Source organism: Nuphar pumila, chromosome 5 (assembly GCF_984573655.1).
Source record: "Nuphar pumila chromosome 5, dmNupPumi1.hap1.1, whole genome shotgun sequence".
In the NCBI taxonomy this organism is placed as follows: domain Eukaryota; kingdom Viridiplantae; phylum Streptophyta; class Magnoliopsida; order Nymphaeales; family Nymphaeaceae; genus Nuphar; species Nuphar pumila.
In genome coordinates this window covers 129,334,478-129,354,162 of record NC_143253.1, presented here as the reverse complement: position 1 = coordinate 129,354,162, position 19,685 = coordinate 129,334,478, and the positions used below count along the sequence as shown (strand labels likewise).

At 35.5% G+C, this 19,685-nt stretch overlaps 1 protein-coding gene across 1 annotated transcript in view; it reads left to right on the top strand.

The window, feature by feature from the left end:
- The first annotated feature begins 232 nt into the window (after positions 1 to 232).
- Positions 233 to 19,685, top strand: part of LOC149838686 (uncharacterized) — a 61,916-nt gene continuing 42,463 nt past the window's right edge. Inside the window, exons 1-5 of the mRNA XM_090006739.1 lie at positions 233 to 535; positions 620 to 1,025; positions 1,991 to 2,168; positions 2,272 to 2,411; positions 8,894 to 9,812. Of these exons, the coding sequence (XP_089862865.1) occupies positions 445 to 535; positions 620 to 1,025; positions 1,991 to 2,168; positions 2,272 to 2,411; positions 8,894 to 9,812 (1,734 nt within the window). The 5' untranslated portion in view covers positions 233 to 444. The remainder of the gene's footprint in view (positions 536 to 619; positions 1,026 to 1,990; positions 2,169 to 2,271; positions 2,412 to 8,893; positions 9,813 to 19,685) is intronic.

Genomic DNA, 19,685 nt, shown 5'->3' with positions numbered 1-19,685 from the left:
ATCAGTCGGATCCATAACAACATTGAATAAATAAATAGGTTTAGAGCCGGGATGGAGTAACTCGTTATATATGCAGATCCGAATCATAAGAATCAGATCATATCCAGATCCAAAAGTCGCATCCCAATCATAAGAATGAAATTCGGATTCGGTATTCCCCAAATTGCAGGCCAATCTGAATATTTTAAATGCAGAGAGAGAGAGAGAGAGAGAGAGAGAGAGAGAGAGAGAGAGAGAGAGAGAGAGAGAGAGGCTCTCATGATTAAATTAAATAAAAAAAAACAAGTAAACACATTGTCCATCTTCTTCATCAATTCATCATCGTCGTCGTCTTCTTCCACGCCTGCACGCTAAACGAGGAGAATGAACCCCGTTTGTTTCTCGTGAAAAGGAATCCCGATAATTCGTTTTCCTCGGAATCCCGATTCCCCAACAACGAAGGCCATGGAGCCCCTACATGATCTGATCGAAGAGGCGAAGCTTCGCGCTGTCTGGTGGGCCGTCTGCGTCCTCTTCCTCTCCTACTTCCTCTCCTGTGAGCCCCTCTCTCTCTATATATATCTGAATGAGTTTTTTTTTTCATCTTTTAATGCCTCTGATTTGGTGATTTCTTGCGCAGTGACGAGCCAATCGATGTGGATGAACGTCCCGATCGCGGTCTTGGCCCTCGCGGCCGCGCGGACGCTGCTGACGGAGGTCGAATTCAGTCGGAAGGTCCGTCCGGCGCAGCCGAGGGGCTACCTCGCCCACCTGCAGAAGCAGCAGCTCGCCGTCGACGATCCGATTCTGTCTACGTCGCCGTTAGCGGCGTTCGATTGCTCGCGGAAGGTCGATTCGCCGGTCGTCGAGGCCGCGCTCGACGAGTTCATCGGCAAGGTCTTGAAGGATTTCGTGGTCGACCTGTGGTATTCGTCGATCACGCCCGATAAGGAGGCGCCCGAATTGATCAGGGCCGTCGTGAAAGACGTGTTCGGGGAGATCGCGCAGAGGGTGAAGAAAATTAATCTCGTCGATTTGTTAACGGGGTGCGTTTTCTTGTTCTTGTTTGATTCTTTTAGCGTTATGATGCTTTTGCGTGTTGGGCAGTGATCCCTAGCGAAGTTTCACACTACCATTGCGGTGGGAAACGTCGCTAGACCGTCGATTGTGGGTGGTTTCTTAGTGGGTGTTTTCCTATTTGCTTGCCTCGATCGGTTTTGTTAACAATGGGATCTAATGTACTTCGTTGGTATGATGGTAAATGGTTTGACTGCTGGCATTGACATAGAATGAGTTATTTTATGGTGCAAAGCTTCGGTAGGCAATCGTTTTTTGGGTTGTATTTTGGTGGAAGGCATAAATTTCCTGGTGTCTGCGTCATTTGCTTGATGGGGTGATATTCTGTTCAAAGAATTCGCTGTAGTAACTCATCGACGCAACGCTGCGCATGTTGTGCATTGGTGTAGAATAAAGGTTTTCACTGCTCTGTTGATGTGAAATTTTGTCAGACCATTGATCTTTGAGTAGTATGTTGATGAATAATGTTTCTTCTTGACCAATGGGGCCTCCGCTTGTCTGGTAGGAGCAGTTATTGCATACGTCACCTTGTGTTGGGACGTTACAAGTTCGAACCCCAAAAGGTATAGTTGTATAACTGGTAGGGGTCTGCCTAACCCCAGCTTTCTCTGTCGAAGAAAAAAAAATAATGTTTCTTCTTGGGCCGTTTGGATGCACGGACACACTCGTCACTGCTTATAGGGTGTCCCTCATTGCACGATGCGTGGGCGGTCGGCGGGGTGGGTGTTTGACTGTTTGCGTCCCAGGAAGCGGGCGTGCGCTGTCTGCAGGTTGATGCGGGAGTTTACTTCCCCCTCCGGTCTTCCCCAGTTTGCATGGCGCAATAGGTCCACATCATCTGTTGAAGCAGGGGATCACAGTTATTTGCCCTTTACTGCCTTTGTTATGGTTGAATTGTTCTAGCTTTGGCATAAACGTGTTTTTGATGTTTTAGGGATATCGTGAAATTAATAGGGAACCATCTAGATCTTTATAGAAGAAACCAATCGGTGATTGGTGTGGATCTCATGGCAACACTCTCGTTGGATGAAAGAGATGAATGGTTGAGGCACCATCTTTTTGCCTCCAAGGAGCTTCATCCAGCATTGATATCAGCCGAGTGTGAGTACAAGGTCTGAGTGGGAGTTTTTCAGTGAATTGCTGATGTCATGTTTGCTGAACTTTTGGGTGCACGGTGATTTCATGATTGCTTGGACTAATGGAGGCTTTGATCAGGTTCTCCAACAACTGATGGGGGGAGTATTGGCTCTAGTATTGAGACCGCAGGAAGTGCAATGCCCACTGGTTCGGTGCTTGAGTAGAGAACTTTTAACCTCCTTGGTCATGCAGCCTCTCATGAACCTTGCTACCCCTCGGTAAGACTCTGCATAGTTGCCTGATGGACATGTATCCTTTGCATATTTGGGCCTTTGGTTCTTAACCATACTGTTGATTTCTACAAGAAGAATGATTACTTGTTGCTATTAGCTTGGCAGTTATAGTTTATGCTTCGTACTTCATACTTAGCTGTCCATTAATTTCTTTGTTAATATTTCACAACTGTTTGAGTAGGACTACGGTGGAGAACAAAAACACATCCTGAACTGTTAATAAAATATCCAAAACTATGGTCGCTTACAAGAAAGAAAAGGAATTAATCAAGGTTTTCTTTTTTAGGAGCAAAACTTTTTAGCTAAAACTCCCTTCTTACCATGAATCCGTGAAAGATATTCCTTGCATGCCCATCCTTGCTGATTTTGAATTAGAGGTCAAACGTTGCAATCTTGGAATTCAAACAAATTAAATTTCTTTTGTTATGCATCTTCATTGAAAGCATGATACTTGATCTCCGCTTTTTCGCAAGGAATTTTTTTATCCGTTTAAAATTTGGTAACACTTATTCTCATAAAGATGATCTACTTGTGATTTTATTCTCTATATGACCACAAAGATGGTACGCTGCATGTCATCTATCTACTGTATAAAAACAGATGGGTATGCCCATCATTCTTGTTTCTCAAGGCGACTTCCTAAGCGCACAGTGGATTAAAATTAAGCTACATTTTTCTGAACAATAACTGATAAAGTAAGGGTATGTTTGGTTGCATCTCATGTGATTCCAAATCACATGAGATGAAATCAAATGTGAATTGAAATATGATTTCAAATCACATATTCCACCATGTGATTTTGAATCACATGAAAGTCACTTCAAATGTGATTTCAAATCACATTCAGGGTACGTTTGGTTCAATCACATAAGATTCACTTCCTAATAAACTTTAGAAAGTGAATCTCATTTGAACAGTACCCAAAAAACAACTAAACATAATTTTTTTTTGCATAAAATCACCAAAACAAACCCATACAAAGTGAGTTGGTATAAAACCCTAAAAGTGAGATTTAAAAAGTGAATCTCATTTGTGTGAAATTCACTTTCTAATGAGGTCTCATGAGATCAAATCTCATGAGATTTTGAAAGTGATTCTCTTTTGAACAGTATTTTCACTTTTCAAAAACACAACCAAACATACCCTCAATTTCTTATTTGCATGAGATTCCAAATCACATGTTTGGTTCTCTGTGCAAATGAGATTCATTCTCTCATTTACATGAGATTTCAAATCACATGTTTGGTTAGCTATGCAAGTGAGATTCATTCTTTCATTTGCATGGGATTCCAAATCACATTCGAATGCAACCAAACATACCCTAAACTACACTATTTATAGTTCTTTCACCTATTCATTTTCCTTTAACTAGTCCTTAATGTGCCTTTTTTCTATTGTGTACTTTACCATAAAAATTTGATTCCCTATGGCTACTCATTTGTTCTTTTTGTTTAAATGAGCCTTTTCTGTCTTTTTATTTATTTTAAGTCCCTTTTTTCCTAAAACAGTTTCTTTGTTTTAGATGTATATATTTAATTTATTTTTAAATTCATTGCCTAAGGGGACCTTAGCAGTTACCTTGTAACGACCCCAAAATGACCCTCAATTTTTTTTTGCAATTTTTTTATATTTAAATTAATAATTTAGAAACATTACGAAAAATATCTCAAGGTCCGGGGCACATTACAAATTTAATTTACACAACCCAACAATAATTTCAAACATATAAAATAAAGCAAACCATGAATTTAAATTGAATTGAATTGAATTAAATAGTCCGAATTTAGCGTTCACATGTTCCCTCCAAACAAAAAACTCTCCAACACAGTCAGAACCTGGGCCACCACATCATAACCTTCGCTTCTTCTAGCAAGCCGGTCCCTCCATCACTGTGTCTCAGTTCCAGAAAAGATTTTTAAAAATAGGGTAAGAACTGAAGTTCTCATACGGGACCCTCTCGAAATCCAATAGTAAGGAAATTCGTATAAATCAAATCAAACATAAATTTAAGAGAGCTTTACAAACATCACACATTTAGAACAAACTTTCAGTGTAAGCAATTCAAATCAAACAACCAACAATTTCATGTTAAACTAAACATTCAGGGATGCATAAATAACTTTTTAAGTTCAATTATCAGTATTGCTTTTGCATGTATGTCCCTACTTAATGCACATAATTTAGTTTTCGCTTACTTAAAATCCGTGGATACTCAAAACAAGCCAAATTCTCAAGGTTCAAGGCAGTTTTCGGTGATATCTTAACATACAATTTATATTTTATTTACTGGGTTCTACACATATTCTTTGACTTATGTCAGAAATCATCATCATCAATCAGAACATTAAAAATCATCACCTAATGCCAGGACGACAAAGAAATCAACATTCATTGGCGCTACTTACTCAATATACCAATAACTGCAGTTGAGTCTAACAACACTACCCCGAGGCAAAGTGACAGAAGTTCTCTACAACCGTGGCCGGGAACACGAACCACACATCGGGTTCTTGGGAAAAAATAATGCACACGGTTTTTAGTATCCTCACGATCCCTCATGATCGTCATCCTAGGTTCCCACCCTTTCAGAGAGCCATCAATGAAGAAATTAATAAACTATTTGGTCTCTTTTACCATTCTTAATTAATTAAAAGTTCTTTACACAAAAACTGTTATGCAAATCATCATGACATAACAGATTCGGGCCCTTGCTCTGTCAATTTCAACAGTGTAATTAATTCAAAAGTAATACCAAAATAGTTTTACAATGCATTTACAATTTACTATTGCATGAGCAACACATGCTACTGGCCTCTAAAGGCCCATCAGTGGTTCACAAATAACCATTGCACAATTTAAAATGAATTAAATAGCATTGCAAATTTTTTAGTGACAATAATCATCCATAGACAAATACATTTAGTATTCACAGTGCACAAGACATGATACCAAATCATATTTATGGCTAGTGAACGAATGCAAACCTTATCAAGTACAATCAGATTTATCATATTAGCCTAGAAACCAAACTTTTTTTGTGATTGGCCAATTTCACCGATCCAATAGAAATCATATTTTTGGAACAACATAAGAAAAATTCCAGTTTTCCAAATAATTCTTCAAATCAGATTTTTAACTCATTTACATATCAAACTTAACAATTTTAAGAGTGTCTCTTAAGCCTGTTACTTAATACTGAACATATGTATATACATGTATACACACACACACACACTTTATATATATATCAAAGTCTGGTTAGCTGTCCGACCTCCTTCATCATTCTTCCCTCCTCGCGTATGCGAGTTCTAATAGCATAAATCTGTCCCTGTTCAACCCTGAAAACAGCCCCAAGAAGAATAGGTTTCTTGACATGTCATGACACAAGAATTCAGCATGTGCATGCATCATAATCAGGTATTTCTTTTTTTTGTAGGTATAAGTTCTATCCTAAACATGAAATGAAATTTTATATTCAGCACACACACACACACACACACACACACACACACACACACACACACACACACACACATATATATATATATATTTAATACTAGCAGGAAATTCAGACAAAACAGATTTTTTTGGGTCAGTCCAGAAATCTGATTCGAACCAGCAAAAACCAAAACAGATTCCACTGATTTCTGTTTTCAGCACAAACCCTGCATGATCTGGTTTTGGGTTAGATCCAGGATTCAGTCCAAACATCCATCAGCAGACTGATCTACACCTCCATTTTTTTTTTGTTTTGGATCAGACCTCAATTTAATAAAACTTAGATTCAACCAAAACGTAGGTCTAAAACAGGATGTTTAGTTATTCATATCCAACGAAAAACACAGATTTTGATATTAAGCAAAAACTCAGTTTCTATTTCTTCAAAACTCCAGATTTAATTCAATCAATTAGATTTAGATTTAGTTAAATCTACAATCAGATTTTTTTGTTAATTCCAACTCGGATTTACTATGTAAAAAGTAAAAACCCAGGTTTGCTTACTTCAAACAAGACCTCAGGTTTAACGTGTATTAAAAATTTTCCTATATTCATAAATCCAAAACCTACTTTAAATACACAATATAAACATAATTTTAGAACATGTCGTGAACCAAGAATCATCGAAACTTGAATCAAACAACACTCTAAAATTTGTGATTTTTCTAAACACACAACCAATCTGATTAGTGAGCACAGTTTTAATAACCTGAAAGAAAAGTCCGATTATAACAATAACAATCTAGGCCTGAATCCCTAAAAGTCGATATGCACAAGGAAAACAGGTCCTGCTATACAGTTTGGACATGTGCTAAACCTGGATATAACATCACCAACAACCCAGTTTGAATCAGCTAAACAAAACTCTTCTTACGCTAATAAAAACCACATAGAACTACTTCTAATAGGCAGTATAAATAAGACTTAAAACACATAAACTGATTCAGCTATTATTTTCAACACAAAAAGAAAAAACAGGGTTACGTGTGTGCACACCAAGGTTGCCAGACTAGGAAGCGGAAGCGGAAGCGGAAAATGATAAGGGAAGTGGAAGCGAGAAGCGAGAAGCGATGCTTTTTAAAATATATAGGAAGCGGGAAGCGAGGAATAAAAGAAAAGAAATATAAGAATTGGATGGGAATCAAAATGAAACTCAAATAAAAACTAAAATAAAAGTGACTAATATTAAATTTCATGATTTTTTAATGTAAGAATTAAATTTTTGACAAAATCTAAAAATGATGACTGCCAATTTAGAAAAATCACGTGGAAGTGGGTGAGAAGAGTGAGTGAAAACAAATAAAAAACATGCAAACTTCAGTTAGAGAACATATAAGAAGAATAGATGAAGCGTGTTGAAAGCATGGGATAATCGAGGTTTTCATCAGGTTTCGAAAGCAAGGAGTATCGCGCTTCCGAAGAGAGTTTCTGGGAAGCGAGCTTCCCACCTATCTAAGAAGCTTTCAGTAACTATGGTGCACACAGTACACACCATTAATCTGGTTTTCGTGTGCACACAGCACACAACACATAATTTATTCAAGCTGAACACATAACCACCAAAAACACAGGTTCCAATGGATTGAATCATGATCGACAGCCATCAGATTACTTGAATCCCTATGCCTGATTTGACCCATGCAATCCTCCTTCACCTATTGAAACAAGCAAGAGGATCCGGTACCTTTACTGGAAGAAAAGGAGGAAGAAGTAGAACACGTTGAAGCTGCAACCCCCTTTTTTTCTCCAACCTGCTGCTGCTCTCTCTCTCTCTCTCTTTTTCTGACCAACGGTTCAGCCTCTTTTCTCTTTTTTTTTTCTGTCCAACCTTCTCTCTCTCTCTCTCAAAATCAGCATAAAGAGAGTGCTGCTATTGTTTTTTTTATAGAGCACATGGGACTCCACTAAGGGGGACGTCCCATGTGTTTTAGAAATAGAAAGCCTTCTATTTCCTCATGGAAATAGAATTCTTTCTATACTAGGACTCATATATATATTATTTTGTTGTTTATCTTGTCACTAATATAATCTAATTTTAAAAAATAAAATTAATTTACCATAGCATAAATGGATTATGGATCTTGGCAATGGATCCAAGATCCATATTGCAATTGGATCACGGATCTTGGCAATGGGTCCAAGATCTATATCAAGATCCAATTAACGTCAGCCACTATATATATTATATATATGATATCAATTTAAATAATAAAAATATATTTATTTAATAAAATTATATTTATTAAATTTTATAATTAGGCAAAATTTGCGACATATTACATACTTGATATTACTGTAGCTATAAGAGAAAACTTTATATACAATTGTTGTGTTACAAGTTCTTTGAGGAGTCAACCAATGGGAAATGGGAGATCAGCTGTCATTATCGTTGCTAAAAGGGACTTTTCTATATACATCTGGTTGTGTTACAAGTTCTTTGAGGGGTCAACTGATGGGAAATAATGGATGTTGATTGAAATGTGACTTAGTAATAAGACAATCACAAGCATCAGTCTTGGGGGTTCTGTTGAGATGATTTCCGTACATTATTCCTTTTTTGTGCTTATTTAATTGTGCTGCTTTCTTTCTCCCATGTCTGTAATTTTTCTGTCTTTAATAGTACTTCTTGATCCATCTCAGAGTTCATTGGGTTGTATGCATGTACTCTATTGCATAAGCTGTTTTGTTATATTTTTATTGTTATTATCTTTTCCTATCTTATGTTAAGTAATTAGAATGTCACTGAGCTAATTATATTTTTGGCTTTTGCATGTGTGGACTTTAGGTGGTTCAGTTCTATGAATGCAAATGCAAGTTGTGTAAATGTTATGAATACACTTGCTGACAGCTTCTTAGTTCTCTCTCTCTCTCTCATTTTGTTTTATTTATTTTACTCTGCTTTTTCTAGCTGTTTAGTTTTGTAGTGTAACACAGTTTTCTATTTAGTTATTGAGTTCTCTTTTTATCAGGTACATCAATGAGGTAATCGAGCTTATTTTTCTCACAATAAAAGAAGGAAGAGATGTAGATTCTGGGAGATCACCCAGTGTTGCCTGCCATCAGAATGATCATGCAGCTGCGAGGTTGGTTCATTCAAAATATGAACAAGATTCTGGAGAAGTAGTTGTTTATGCTAAGCAACAGAGTGGCTCTGTATTAGGTAGAAGTGGTTCCCAGGAAGCAGCATCCTCTATTACGGTTAGTCATGTGAACTTTCTGACCTCTCAAGCAGAATCTGTGAACTCTCTGGCACCACGAGCTGCTGATTGGGCTAGAGTATTGGAAGCTGCGAGAGAGAGAAGAACTCAAGTTCTTGCTCCTGAAAATCTTGAAAACCTCTGGACAAAGGGAAGGAATTACAAAAATAAATTTCAGACCCATGATAGATCAGGACCCGATACACTAGGTAAGGCTGCTAGTACCATTGACTCTAGTGACCATGGGCACGAAGAGAGTCTAGGGAAGGAAACAGTAGACAACATGTCTGAAAAGTCGACACGAGTTGATAAGCATCCATCATGTGAAATACATGGATCACATTCTGATGCTCAAAGTGGCAGAGGACCTGCAGATATTACCATGACTTCCCATCAGGAATTTAATAGTGATCTCTCTTACAGAGTGACCAATCCATCTACTGAACAGGGGAAAAAAGTTTCCCAGGATTTTAAAAACAGTAAATCTCAACTTAAGAGAGCAAGAAGCAGTTCATCTATTACTAAGAATGATATGGGCATCTATGAAACATATGCCTCTGAACTTGGTGATCATAAAGAGTTCAATCATACAGATTTGAACAAGCTCCAAGAAGAGCCAAACTCAAGTAATGTCTCTGAATTGGTGTTGCATGGTAAACGATCATCACATATTCCCAAGATCAAATGTCGGGTGAGGTTTTATTTTTCAATGTGTTTTATTGTTTATCTTAACAGTTTAATAAACCACTTCCTATTTGCAATGCTTTTGCCAGACAATTATGGCTACTTTTATGTGGTGAACAATGATGTCTATTCCCCGGTTCTTTTTGCAATATGTTTCTGGAATATGTCCTTTTTAATTTGAAAGTTTTAAATTATTTATTTTCTATACTTTAGAATATCCTGCAAATTTTATTGACTTAATTAACATATACACTTGCTGTTTTAGTTTTTTCCCTAATCCAGGAAGCTCTCAGTCAGCATCCAAATTGTCACAACAACAACAACAACAACTACTACGCCTTCATCCCAAAACAATTGGGGTCGGCGATATGAACCAAAAAAGAAAATCATTCTGGGTCTTCCACATGAATCCTTCTCCTCCAATCATTTCTATCCAATGCCATGTCCTCGGTGAGGTTCAAAGCATTCATATCCTTTCCTATCATCTCCATCCAAGTCTTCCTAGGCCTACCCCGACCTCTTTTAACTAATATATTTTCCCATTTCTCCAACCTTCTAACTGGAGCATCATTAGGCCTTCGCCGAATATGTCCAAACCATCGTAAACGATTCTCTCTCATCTTATTTTCAATGGGTGCAACGCCTACCTTCTTACGTATCTCCTCGTTCCGAATCTTATCTTTTATTGTATTTCCACACATCCATCTAAGCATACGCATCTCAGCTACACTCATTTTTTGAATATGATGTCTCTTGGCAGCCCAACATTCCGTACCATATAGTAAAGCGGGCCTAATAGTCGCCTATAAAACTTTTCCTTCAACCGCAATGGCATTCTACGATCGCACAACACTCCAGTTGCACTTTTCCAAATTGTCACAAATCTCTTAACATGGTCTACCTCAGAAAGCAAGATAGATAACCCTGAGCTTAATAATATTTCTTGGGAGCCCCTATGCTCATTAAAACTTCAGTCTAGCTCCTGCTGCTACTGTTAATCCTTGGATGCTGACTAGATAAGATCTCAAACCATGTTTGTTACATCATTAAAGTTGTAGACAAGTTCTTAAAACAAATTTTTAGATAAATGGAATGCATAAAAATACCTCTCTCTCTCTCTACACACACACAATTCTCTAAAAACTTCAGAGAAATAAAGTTATCTTTACTGCAATCTCTAATTGAATTTTACAATGGATACACTTTCATGGAATGCAATATGATTACATGAGAAATCAATGCTTACAACTAATTTCCTACTATATAAATTGTATGACATTAAAACTAATACAGAGTATCTTATTATAGTCATAAGGTTTTATTGCTTAGTATAGAGAAGTTCTTCAACATATTTTTTTTTATTAAATCATGCTCAATGCAGGTCCAAAACTCTGTTTACCTTCCTTCTCACATAACCAGGTTTCGGGTTTCAGTACATCTTCATGTGTATATTTATATACTGAGTGCAGTCCCATCCTTTGGGTTGCTGGGGAGATTGGGTCAGTCCTAACCTTATACATTTTTTTTATGCAAGAAGTGGCAGTCTTCAGGACTCGATCTGCGTTCTGGCACTGACAAACCAATGACCTGCTTTTTACGCAAGAAGTGGCTGCCCTTATACTTAAACCACATTTTCCGCACTGACAGCCCAAGCGCCATCCGATTACACCAAGCAATGACCTTTGAGTATATTCTTGAAGCATTGCTCTTTAATATGGAGAAGTTCATAGACATTTCTTCAGTTAAAATATGCTATATTTCTAGGTCTATAGTCTTGTGTACTCGTAAAACCAGATTTGGGTGTTTGGTCCAGCCTAAGGGTATATTGGCTGATTACACTGGATAGGCCAGTAGTGTTAAAATGTAAAATGGAACATATCTAATATATATAATAATAATATAATATAATATTATTATTATAATTATATATATTTTTATTTTCTCTTTTTCTTTTCTTTTTATTTCTTTTGTTTTATTTCTTGTCTAGTTCATTTTGAAGTAGACGTTATATTCTAGTCAAGTCCCAACTAGGACTTGACTAGAAATATAGTCGTTGGACCTAGTCCAACGACTCTATTTAGAGCCATTGGACTAGGTCCAACGACTCTCAAGGAGAGCTCCAAAAGCGCTCTCCTTCATCTCTTCCATTGTCCAACGGCTATATTTAGAGCCGTTGAATTAGGTCCAATGACTCTCAATTCATCTCTTCCATTTGTATAAATAGGGGTGATCCCCCTCCACTATGTATCAATGCTTCTTAAGCACTTCTTGCTAAGAAATAAAGATTTATTTATTTTAGTGTGTTCTTCCATTTTTACCCTTTTATGGGTTATGCTTGAAGTGTCTCCAATAGACACTCTTTTGAAGATTTCTCGTGCTTTTGTGGAAGACCACCATTTCATTACATGGTATCAAAGCCTTGAAGAACTTTCGATCTTGAAGATTCTTGCCTCGTTTTTCATGCTTTCTTTGCAAAGAGTGATTTATCTTCTTGTTCGTGACTCAATGGATCATTTTGGAGAAGGAAAGGACTTTAGAGGAAGCTTGGCTATGAAATTTTGTGATTGTGCTCATTCTTCTCCTCTCTTACCTTTCTCTTTCTCTCTTTTTTCTTCTCTCATCTATTCTTTCTTTTCTCACCCTTGTAAAAGATGGATGACAATGATAAGATCACCATCATACCCATGAAATTAAATGACACTAACTATGTAATATAGGCTTCAATCATGAAGCACCATATTTGGGAAAAAGGGTTGTGGGGTATAGTTGATGGTTCCGATTCAGAACCAAAACTGATTCTCACAAAAGTTGAGAATGACAAAGAAGTTCCTCTCACAGAAGGAGAGAAGAACAAGACGTTGGAAACCTATGAGAAAAAATAAAAAGAATGGAGAATAGGGCACACCAAAATTATGTCATGGCGAATCAATAGCGTTGTTATAAAAAAATGCTCTAGTCTTGCTAAATTTGAGCATGCCGATAAAGCTTGAGAATATCTTAAAAATATGTATTCCCTTGGAGATATTGCACATGTGTGCAATTTACAAGACAAAGTCCGGACGATGACTCAAAAGGACAAAACTATTAGAGAATATTACAATGAGTTATCCGAACTTTGAGAGAAATTGGCTTTTCTTGAGCCAAAATGACATTGTTCCGAAGATATCGAGCTTCGCCAAAAGCAACTCGATATGGAACATTTTTATCAATTTATAAACGGTTTAAAACTGGAATTTTAGTCAACCAAATTGACTCTTCTACATCGTGGAAAAGTTTTCTCTATCATTGAAACTATAGAGAAACTAACTATGGAGGAAAACAAACTTAGGAAGAATACTCCAAAAACTCAAGATGACTCTGTTCTAGCTGTGTCTAGACCAGGAAACTATGTGCACACTTATAGGCCTCCTCACTTCTGTAGACAAAGAGGTGATTTTGATAAAAGAAAAGTCATTTGTCATCATTGTTATGAGCCGGGACACTATAGGCTTCAATATCCTAAGCTAAAGAGAAGAGACTAAAAGAATGTTGTATCGGTCGGATCATAATCAAAAGATCAAGATGCACCGGTTTCTATGGCTCAATTGATGGAAATTCTTCAACTTCTTCTTAAGGGAGCATCATCCTCAACTGAAGCAGTTGTTTCATCATTTTCCGATCTCGGTAACTTTTTTTAGCTTCTTGATTCTAGTGCCTCTTTTTATATGACCCCAAATGTTAATAGCTTATCCGAATGTCTTAAAAGTTACTCAAGTACGTCAAAAGTTTTCACAACTGATGAGACCTCTTTTGAAATAGAAGGAATAGAAAATTTTGAAAAACTTCTTAAAACAAAAAATTTTTTTATCCCAGAAGTTAGGTATATTCCTAAACTGAATTTAAACCTCTTATCTGTTTCTCAAATATTTGATTATGGGTGTAATATCTCCTTTTCTTTTCATGGTTGTTCGGTACAGGATCGTCAGTCAGAGAAACTGATTGGGGAAGGTCATAGAGAAGGACTCTATTACATGGATTTTTTGGAATTGCCTAAGAATACTTTCTGTTATAATGTTCAGAAACTAGAGTTGGACTTATGGCACAAAAGACTTGGTTATCCTCGTATGTCTAAAATCCAACACTTTCCAAATTTAGGAAAATTTTGTAATTATGAAAGTTTTACTTGTAAAGACTATATACTTGGCAAAATGAAAAGATTACCATTTCATGATAAAACTTTTGTTTCCTCCAAACCACTTGAATTAATATATTCGGATGTTTGGGGTCCTGCACCAGTTATTTCAAAAGGTGGATATGCATATTATGTTATTTTTGTTGATGACTATTCTAGACATACTTGTATTTACTTAAGTACAAATCTGAGGTTTTTTCATATTTTCAAATGTTTCATAAAATTGTTAAAAATAAATTTTTAATAAATCCAACAATGTGTCCCATGACAATTTTTACAATCTTTAATAAGCAAACAAGAATCATGCTTAATATAAGCAATTCTTTAAAAAATGAATCCATAAATCCACCAATCAAGGAATAAGTGCTCTAAGGCACATTACATACAAAGGATCCAATAACTCTCAAAGAGAAGACGAGAATAATATATATATGATCTAAAAAGAAGCCTTTAGATTTAAATTATAAGTCTACTATGAGATAACAATGACATGTAACATTAATAGAGATTCTCGAAGAATTATTTATAAACCCAAAAGCATACACAATTATCACTAATCATGAATACTCAAAGCAATAAGATAATCTAATAACTTATAGCCCTATAGGCTATACAAAAGCTATGAATTTTAATACTACATACTAAATATCACTCACATTGCATCAAATATAAACCTTCGAAGGGGCAAAATACAATCCATAAGGAGAAAAACAAGTTGATATTATGACATACAAATTGCATTCAAGTATATGTGAACAAAGCATCCAATGCAAGAGTCATTTGTAATACGAATGACAAAGAGAAATAAACACAAGTCTTATATAAAAATATCCAAGATCATTCTGAAGCATAATCAATCAAAGATGTTTTTCAAAGAATTAATTTAGCACAATGAGAGCAATATCTTAAATTCAATCATTGAAGCCACATAAAAATATGAGACATGAGCATGTCGATATAAGAGCATACAAGATATTCATGGTATTACCAAAGAATTAACATTATGATGACTCAAGATATACATTATACAAGAATCTAAATTTCTCAAGGAACACATTTTTAACATAAAATTCACATAATCATTACGATCAAACAAAATACACACAACAAAAAAACAGTATTTTGCAAACAACATGAAAACATATAAGCATAGTATTTGTATTTAAGATTAAAAAAAAACACATACTCTTGTAAAATATAATTTTCATGACTACATTTTCACAAGCTATACATATTCATAATCAAAACATATTTTATGTAAATATGCTTACGCACAAACATATATCAAAAGTCAATAATTTTTCACAAGTTCTAATTTTAATTAACTTGAAAGCATATTCATTTTTAACATATTAATAAATATCTACTATATTTTAAACACATTTTTTTAAATATATACCATAAATATTTAAAGTAGAGAATCCAAAGAAAATACATATCGAAATACGTGAGTCTCGAGTCCAAGCCGTTAATCAATTCAAATCTTTCTTTCAAAGCGTAAACACGAATAAGATACCAAGACCAAGATACCTTGCTCTGATACCATGTCACAAGATGGCATGAAACCCAAGACATTCAAAATTGTAATCCAAATGTCAAATCAAAATACTTTTGAATGCTAACAAGATACAAATTAATACAAGTTCTATGAATAAATGATTTCATTCATAATGAACAATAAAATATATAAAAAATAAATACACAAAAACCTCAGTACAAAATGCACTCAAGAACACTAAAAAATATCTAGAACTACCCATCACTCTTACACCTTACAAAGGCACCACCCACCCATATTTATAAAGAAAAATAGAGAAGAAGAAGAAGAGAAGAAGTGGAATGGAGAGGAGAAGTCCTCTCTCATTAAAAAATGAAAGAGAGCTTCCAACGGCTAGAATTCTAATTGTTGGGAGCTAGTCAAACTAGCTTTGACTTGACTCCCATATATATTATATATATTTATAATATATGCATAATATATATATTAAACAATATATATACATATATGTATATAGTATATAATATTACATTAATCTTAACAATTACACATCAAAAATCTTGTCCCTACATTCCATAACTAAATGGTTTTGCTGAAAGAAAACATAGACACGTCATAGAAACTACAAGGACTTTGCTTATCTCAAATCAAGTACCTAAATAATTTTGGGCCGAAGCCACTTTGACCACCGTTTATCTTATTAACAGAATGCCATTTATTATCTTGAAAAATATATCACCAGTTGAAAAACTTTTTAAACTTGTAATTATTCTAGACTAAGGATTTTTGGATGCAAATGTTTTGTATTCACTGATAAAAATGATAAAGTTTCTCCTCATGCTATTCCTTGTACCTTTTTGGGATATGCAAATAACCAAAAAGGCTATAGATGTTTTGATTTTAAAAATAAGAAATTATATATTTTAAGAAATGTCTTTCCTAGAAAAAGAAAAAAAAATTGGATCTGAAAATCTTAAGGACATAACTGAGTATTCTTTCCTGTTGGATCTAATTCCAAAATTTGGTGATTGTGATGTTGATCTTGACGAAGATTAGGATATAAAAAATGATATGATAAATGAAGAAGAATCTCATGACAATGAGATAAGTGAAAAACAATCTCAAAATCAAAACTGTATTCAATATTCCAGGCATAATAATTTTGAACATCCATGTGCCCTTGAAAAATATACTAATCAAAACCATGTAGAAATACAAACTAGAAGGTCATCGAGAGTATCAAAAACCCCTAAAAAATTTGTGTCTTGTGAGTCATTTTCACCTAAGTATCAAGCTTACATTACATTGATACATTCCTATATAGAACCCTTAAACTATGTTAAAGCAAAGAAACATTTTGAATGAGTAAAATCCATCAGGGTAGAATTAGATGCTTTGAAAAATGCGAATACTTGGTCTGTCCAAGATATTCCCCTAGGAAAGAAACCCATAGGTTGTCAAGGGATACTCCCAAGAGTAGGAAATATATTATGCGGAAACCTTTGCACCTGTTGCTAGGATGACCACAGTTAGAACTGTAGTAGTCCTTGCCTCTGCAAAGAAATGACTTATATATTAAATAGATGTTAAGAATGCATTTTTCAACGGTAAATTGGTTGGGGAAGTCTATATGAAGGCACTGCCTGCTATAGTTATTCCTAAAGGAAAGGCACTTCGTTTAGATAAGGCTCTGTGTGGCCTTAAATAAGCTCCAAAGGCTTGGTATGATAGGTTTAGTCAAGTTATACTTGATGTTGGATTTCAATCTTGTTTAACTAACACAACTTTATTTGTTAAGATTTCTGATACATGTATTCTTCTTCTTCTTTTTTATGTGGACGATATGATCATCACAGAAGGCGACAAATATGGAGTTGAAAATATTAAAAGACTTATCAAAACACAAATTGAAACGACTGATTTAGGGTTTTTAAAATATTTTCTTGGTATAGAAGTTGCTTATTCCTCTAGAGGTTATTTACCGACTCAATCTAAATTTGCTTTAGATATTGTGGTCCCAAAGTTGTAAATGTCAAAATGAATATTGATGATGGGGAACCACTTGAAAATCCAACACCATACAGACAACTTGTCGGGGATCTGTTATATCTCTCAATCATGAGACTTGACATTGCTCATGCAATTCACATAGTGAGCTAGTTGCAGCATGCTTCCACCACTGTTTATATGATAGCAATTTTGCATATTATTAGATATATCAAAACTTTTATTTTTTGAAGATTTTTCTTATTTGCTTCTTCCTTCTTGGATTTAATTGCTTATATTGATGTTGATTGTAGATGTGATCCAAATAACTGACACTCACCTACTGGTTTTTGTATGTTTTTAAGTAACTGTTGAGCAACAAAAAGTTTTCCTCTCTTCAACTGAAGTATAATACCGAGCCATGGCTACAACCACTATGGAGGTGGTCTGGCTAAGGAGATTGCTGGCTGACATGGGCGTTCAGAGTAAAGGAGCATCATGATTGTGTAGTGACAATAAAATTTTCATGTATATTGCCAGCAACCGGACCTTCCACGAATGAACCAAACACATTGAGATGGACTGTCACTATGTATGAGAAAAATTCCCACATGACACCATTGATCTTCCCTACGTTACTTTAGAATATCAATTGGTAAATTTCTTTACCAAACCTCTCATTGTTCCTAGATTTTACTTTCTCTTAGATAAACTTTCAGTTATCCAACTGTAAGTTTGAGAGGGAGTGTTAAAAACGAATGTATATATATAGTCATATTATGTAATATAACTAAATAGGAACTTAGAATAGTAACTAGGATTAGTTCTTTTATTTTTTGTTTGGATTTGAACTAGTCAACATGAGTTGACTGGTCAGAATAGACAGTCGATGGGATCCCAACGGCTTTATTTAAAGCCATTGGGACCCCAACGACTCTTTATGGATCCCCTCCTCTTTGTGTATAAATATGGGGCAAAGCCCATTTCAATGCATGCTTCTTGCATGTGCTATGCTCAATAAAATTAGTATTTTTTATCTCTTGTTCTTGATCTTGTACCCCTTTAGTGGGTGTTTGTAAGTGAACCCTTTTGTGGTTCTTTGAGTATTCTTTTTGGTATTTTAGTAGAACTCTTGAGTGTCCATTGTTGGTGACTTAGTGAACAAATTCATTTCTTTACATAGCTCACCTTGATCCGAAAAGGAGAGGGTTTTGCATGGCCATTGAGTGTGTAATGTGCTGTGAGGCACATGTATCTACCTGGCATTTGCTGTGAGAGTTTTCAAGATTTTCAGAAGCTTCTTCATTGGGCCTGGCCATACACCATGAGTGGGATTGCAAATTTGGATGGTGGCTGTTTGCAGCATGGTGGTTAACATGGTTGGAAAGGAATTTTAGACTTCTTGACAAAATTTCTTGAATCTTTTAGTTGCCCATAGGAGGAGCTGCATTAATATCCTCATTTTGCAAATAAAAATTTGCCAGGATTAGAGTTGGAATTGATGAGATATTCAAGGACTGGTAATGCAGAGTGATATTTCTCATAATGTTAACCTTGATTATTCCATTTTGGACAGCTTCTGCTCAGCTGATGTAAACTTTGTTCCCTTTTCCTCATATTAATGATATTTTTAACTCAAAAAAAGAAAAACAGAGAAGATCTGATCAACCTCAAAAAGTGCTTACCATTGAGCAAAGACTAAAAACAAAAAGAATGAATAGCTAGACTATCTTTATGCCCCTATTGGCTTTTTTGCGGTTTACTTCCTGGGAGTACCTCAAAATATCTTCTGATGAAAATAAAGGTTTTTGCTTTATGTACCTAATGACTGCAAACAGTCATCTTTTGAAAGGGGAACCTGATTCTAGGTGCCTTTCTACAGGAAAGACTGGTGATGTATATATCACTCCTGAATGGATGACTGATGCTTGTGAAGAGAACAAATAGCAGCAAGGAAGCTGGACAGATGCTTTTGGAGAGAATGAGGAAGTGGAGGTTGAGGAGGAGACATGATCATTAGTTTTTCTTTTTCTGAACAAAATATTTATATTGACAAGTTGATCTAAATATATTTGAAGGGTTATAAACATTCTATCTCTAGCTTCTTTTCTTTCTGTCATTGTCAGCTCAAATGAATGATCATTTTAGTGTAAAGTGGTCATGCTTTCTATCTTTGGCCAAATGTGCTGGTTAGGAATTTAGTGGCCAAAACTATCTAAAAGGGA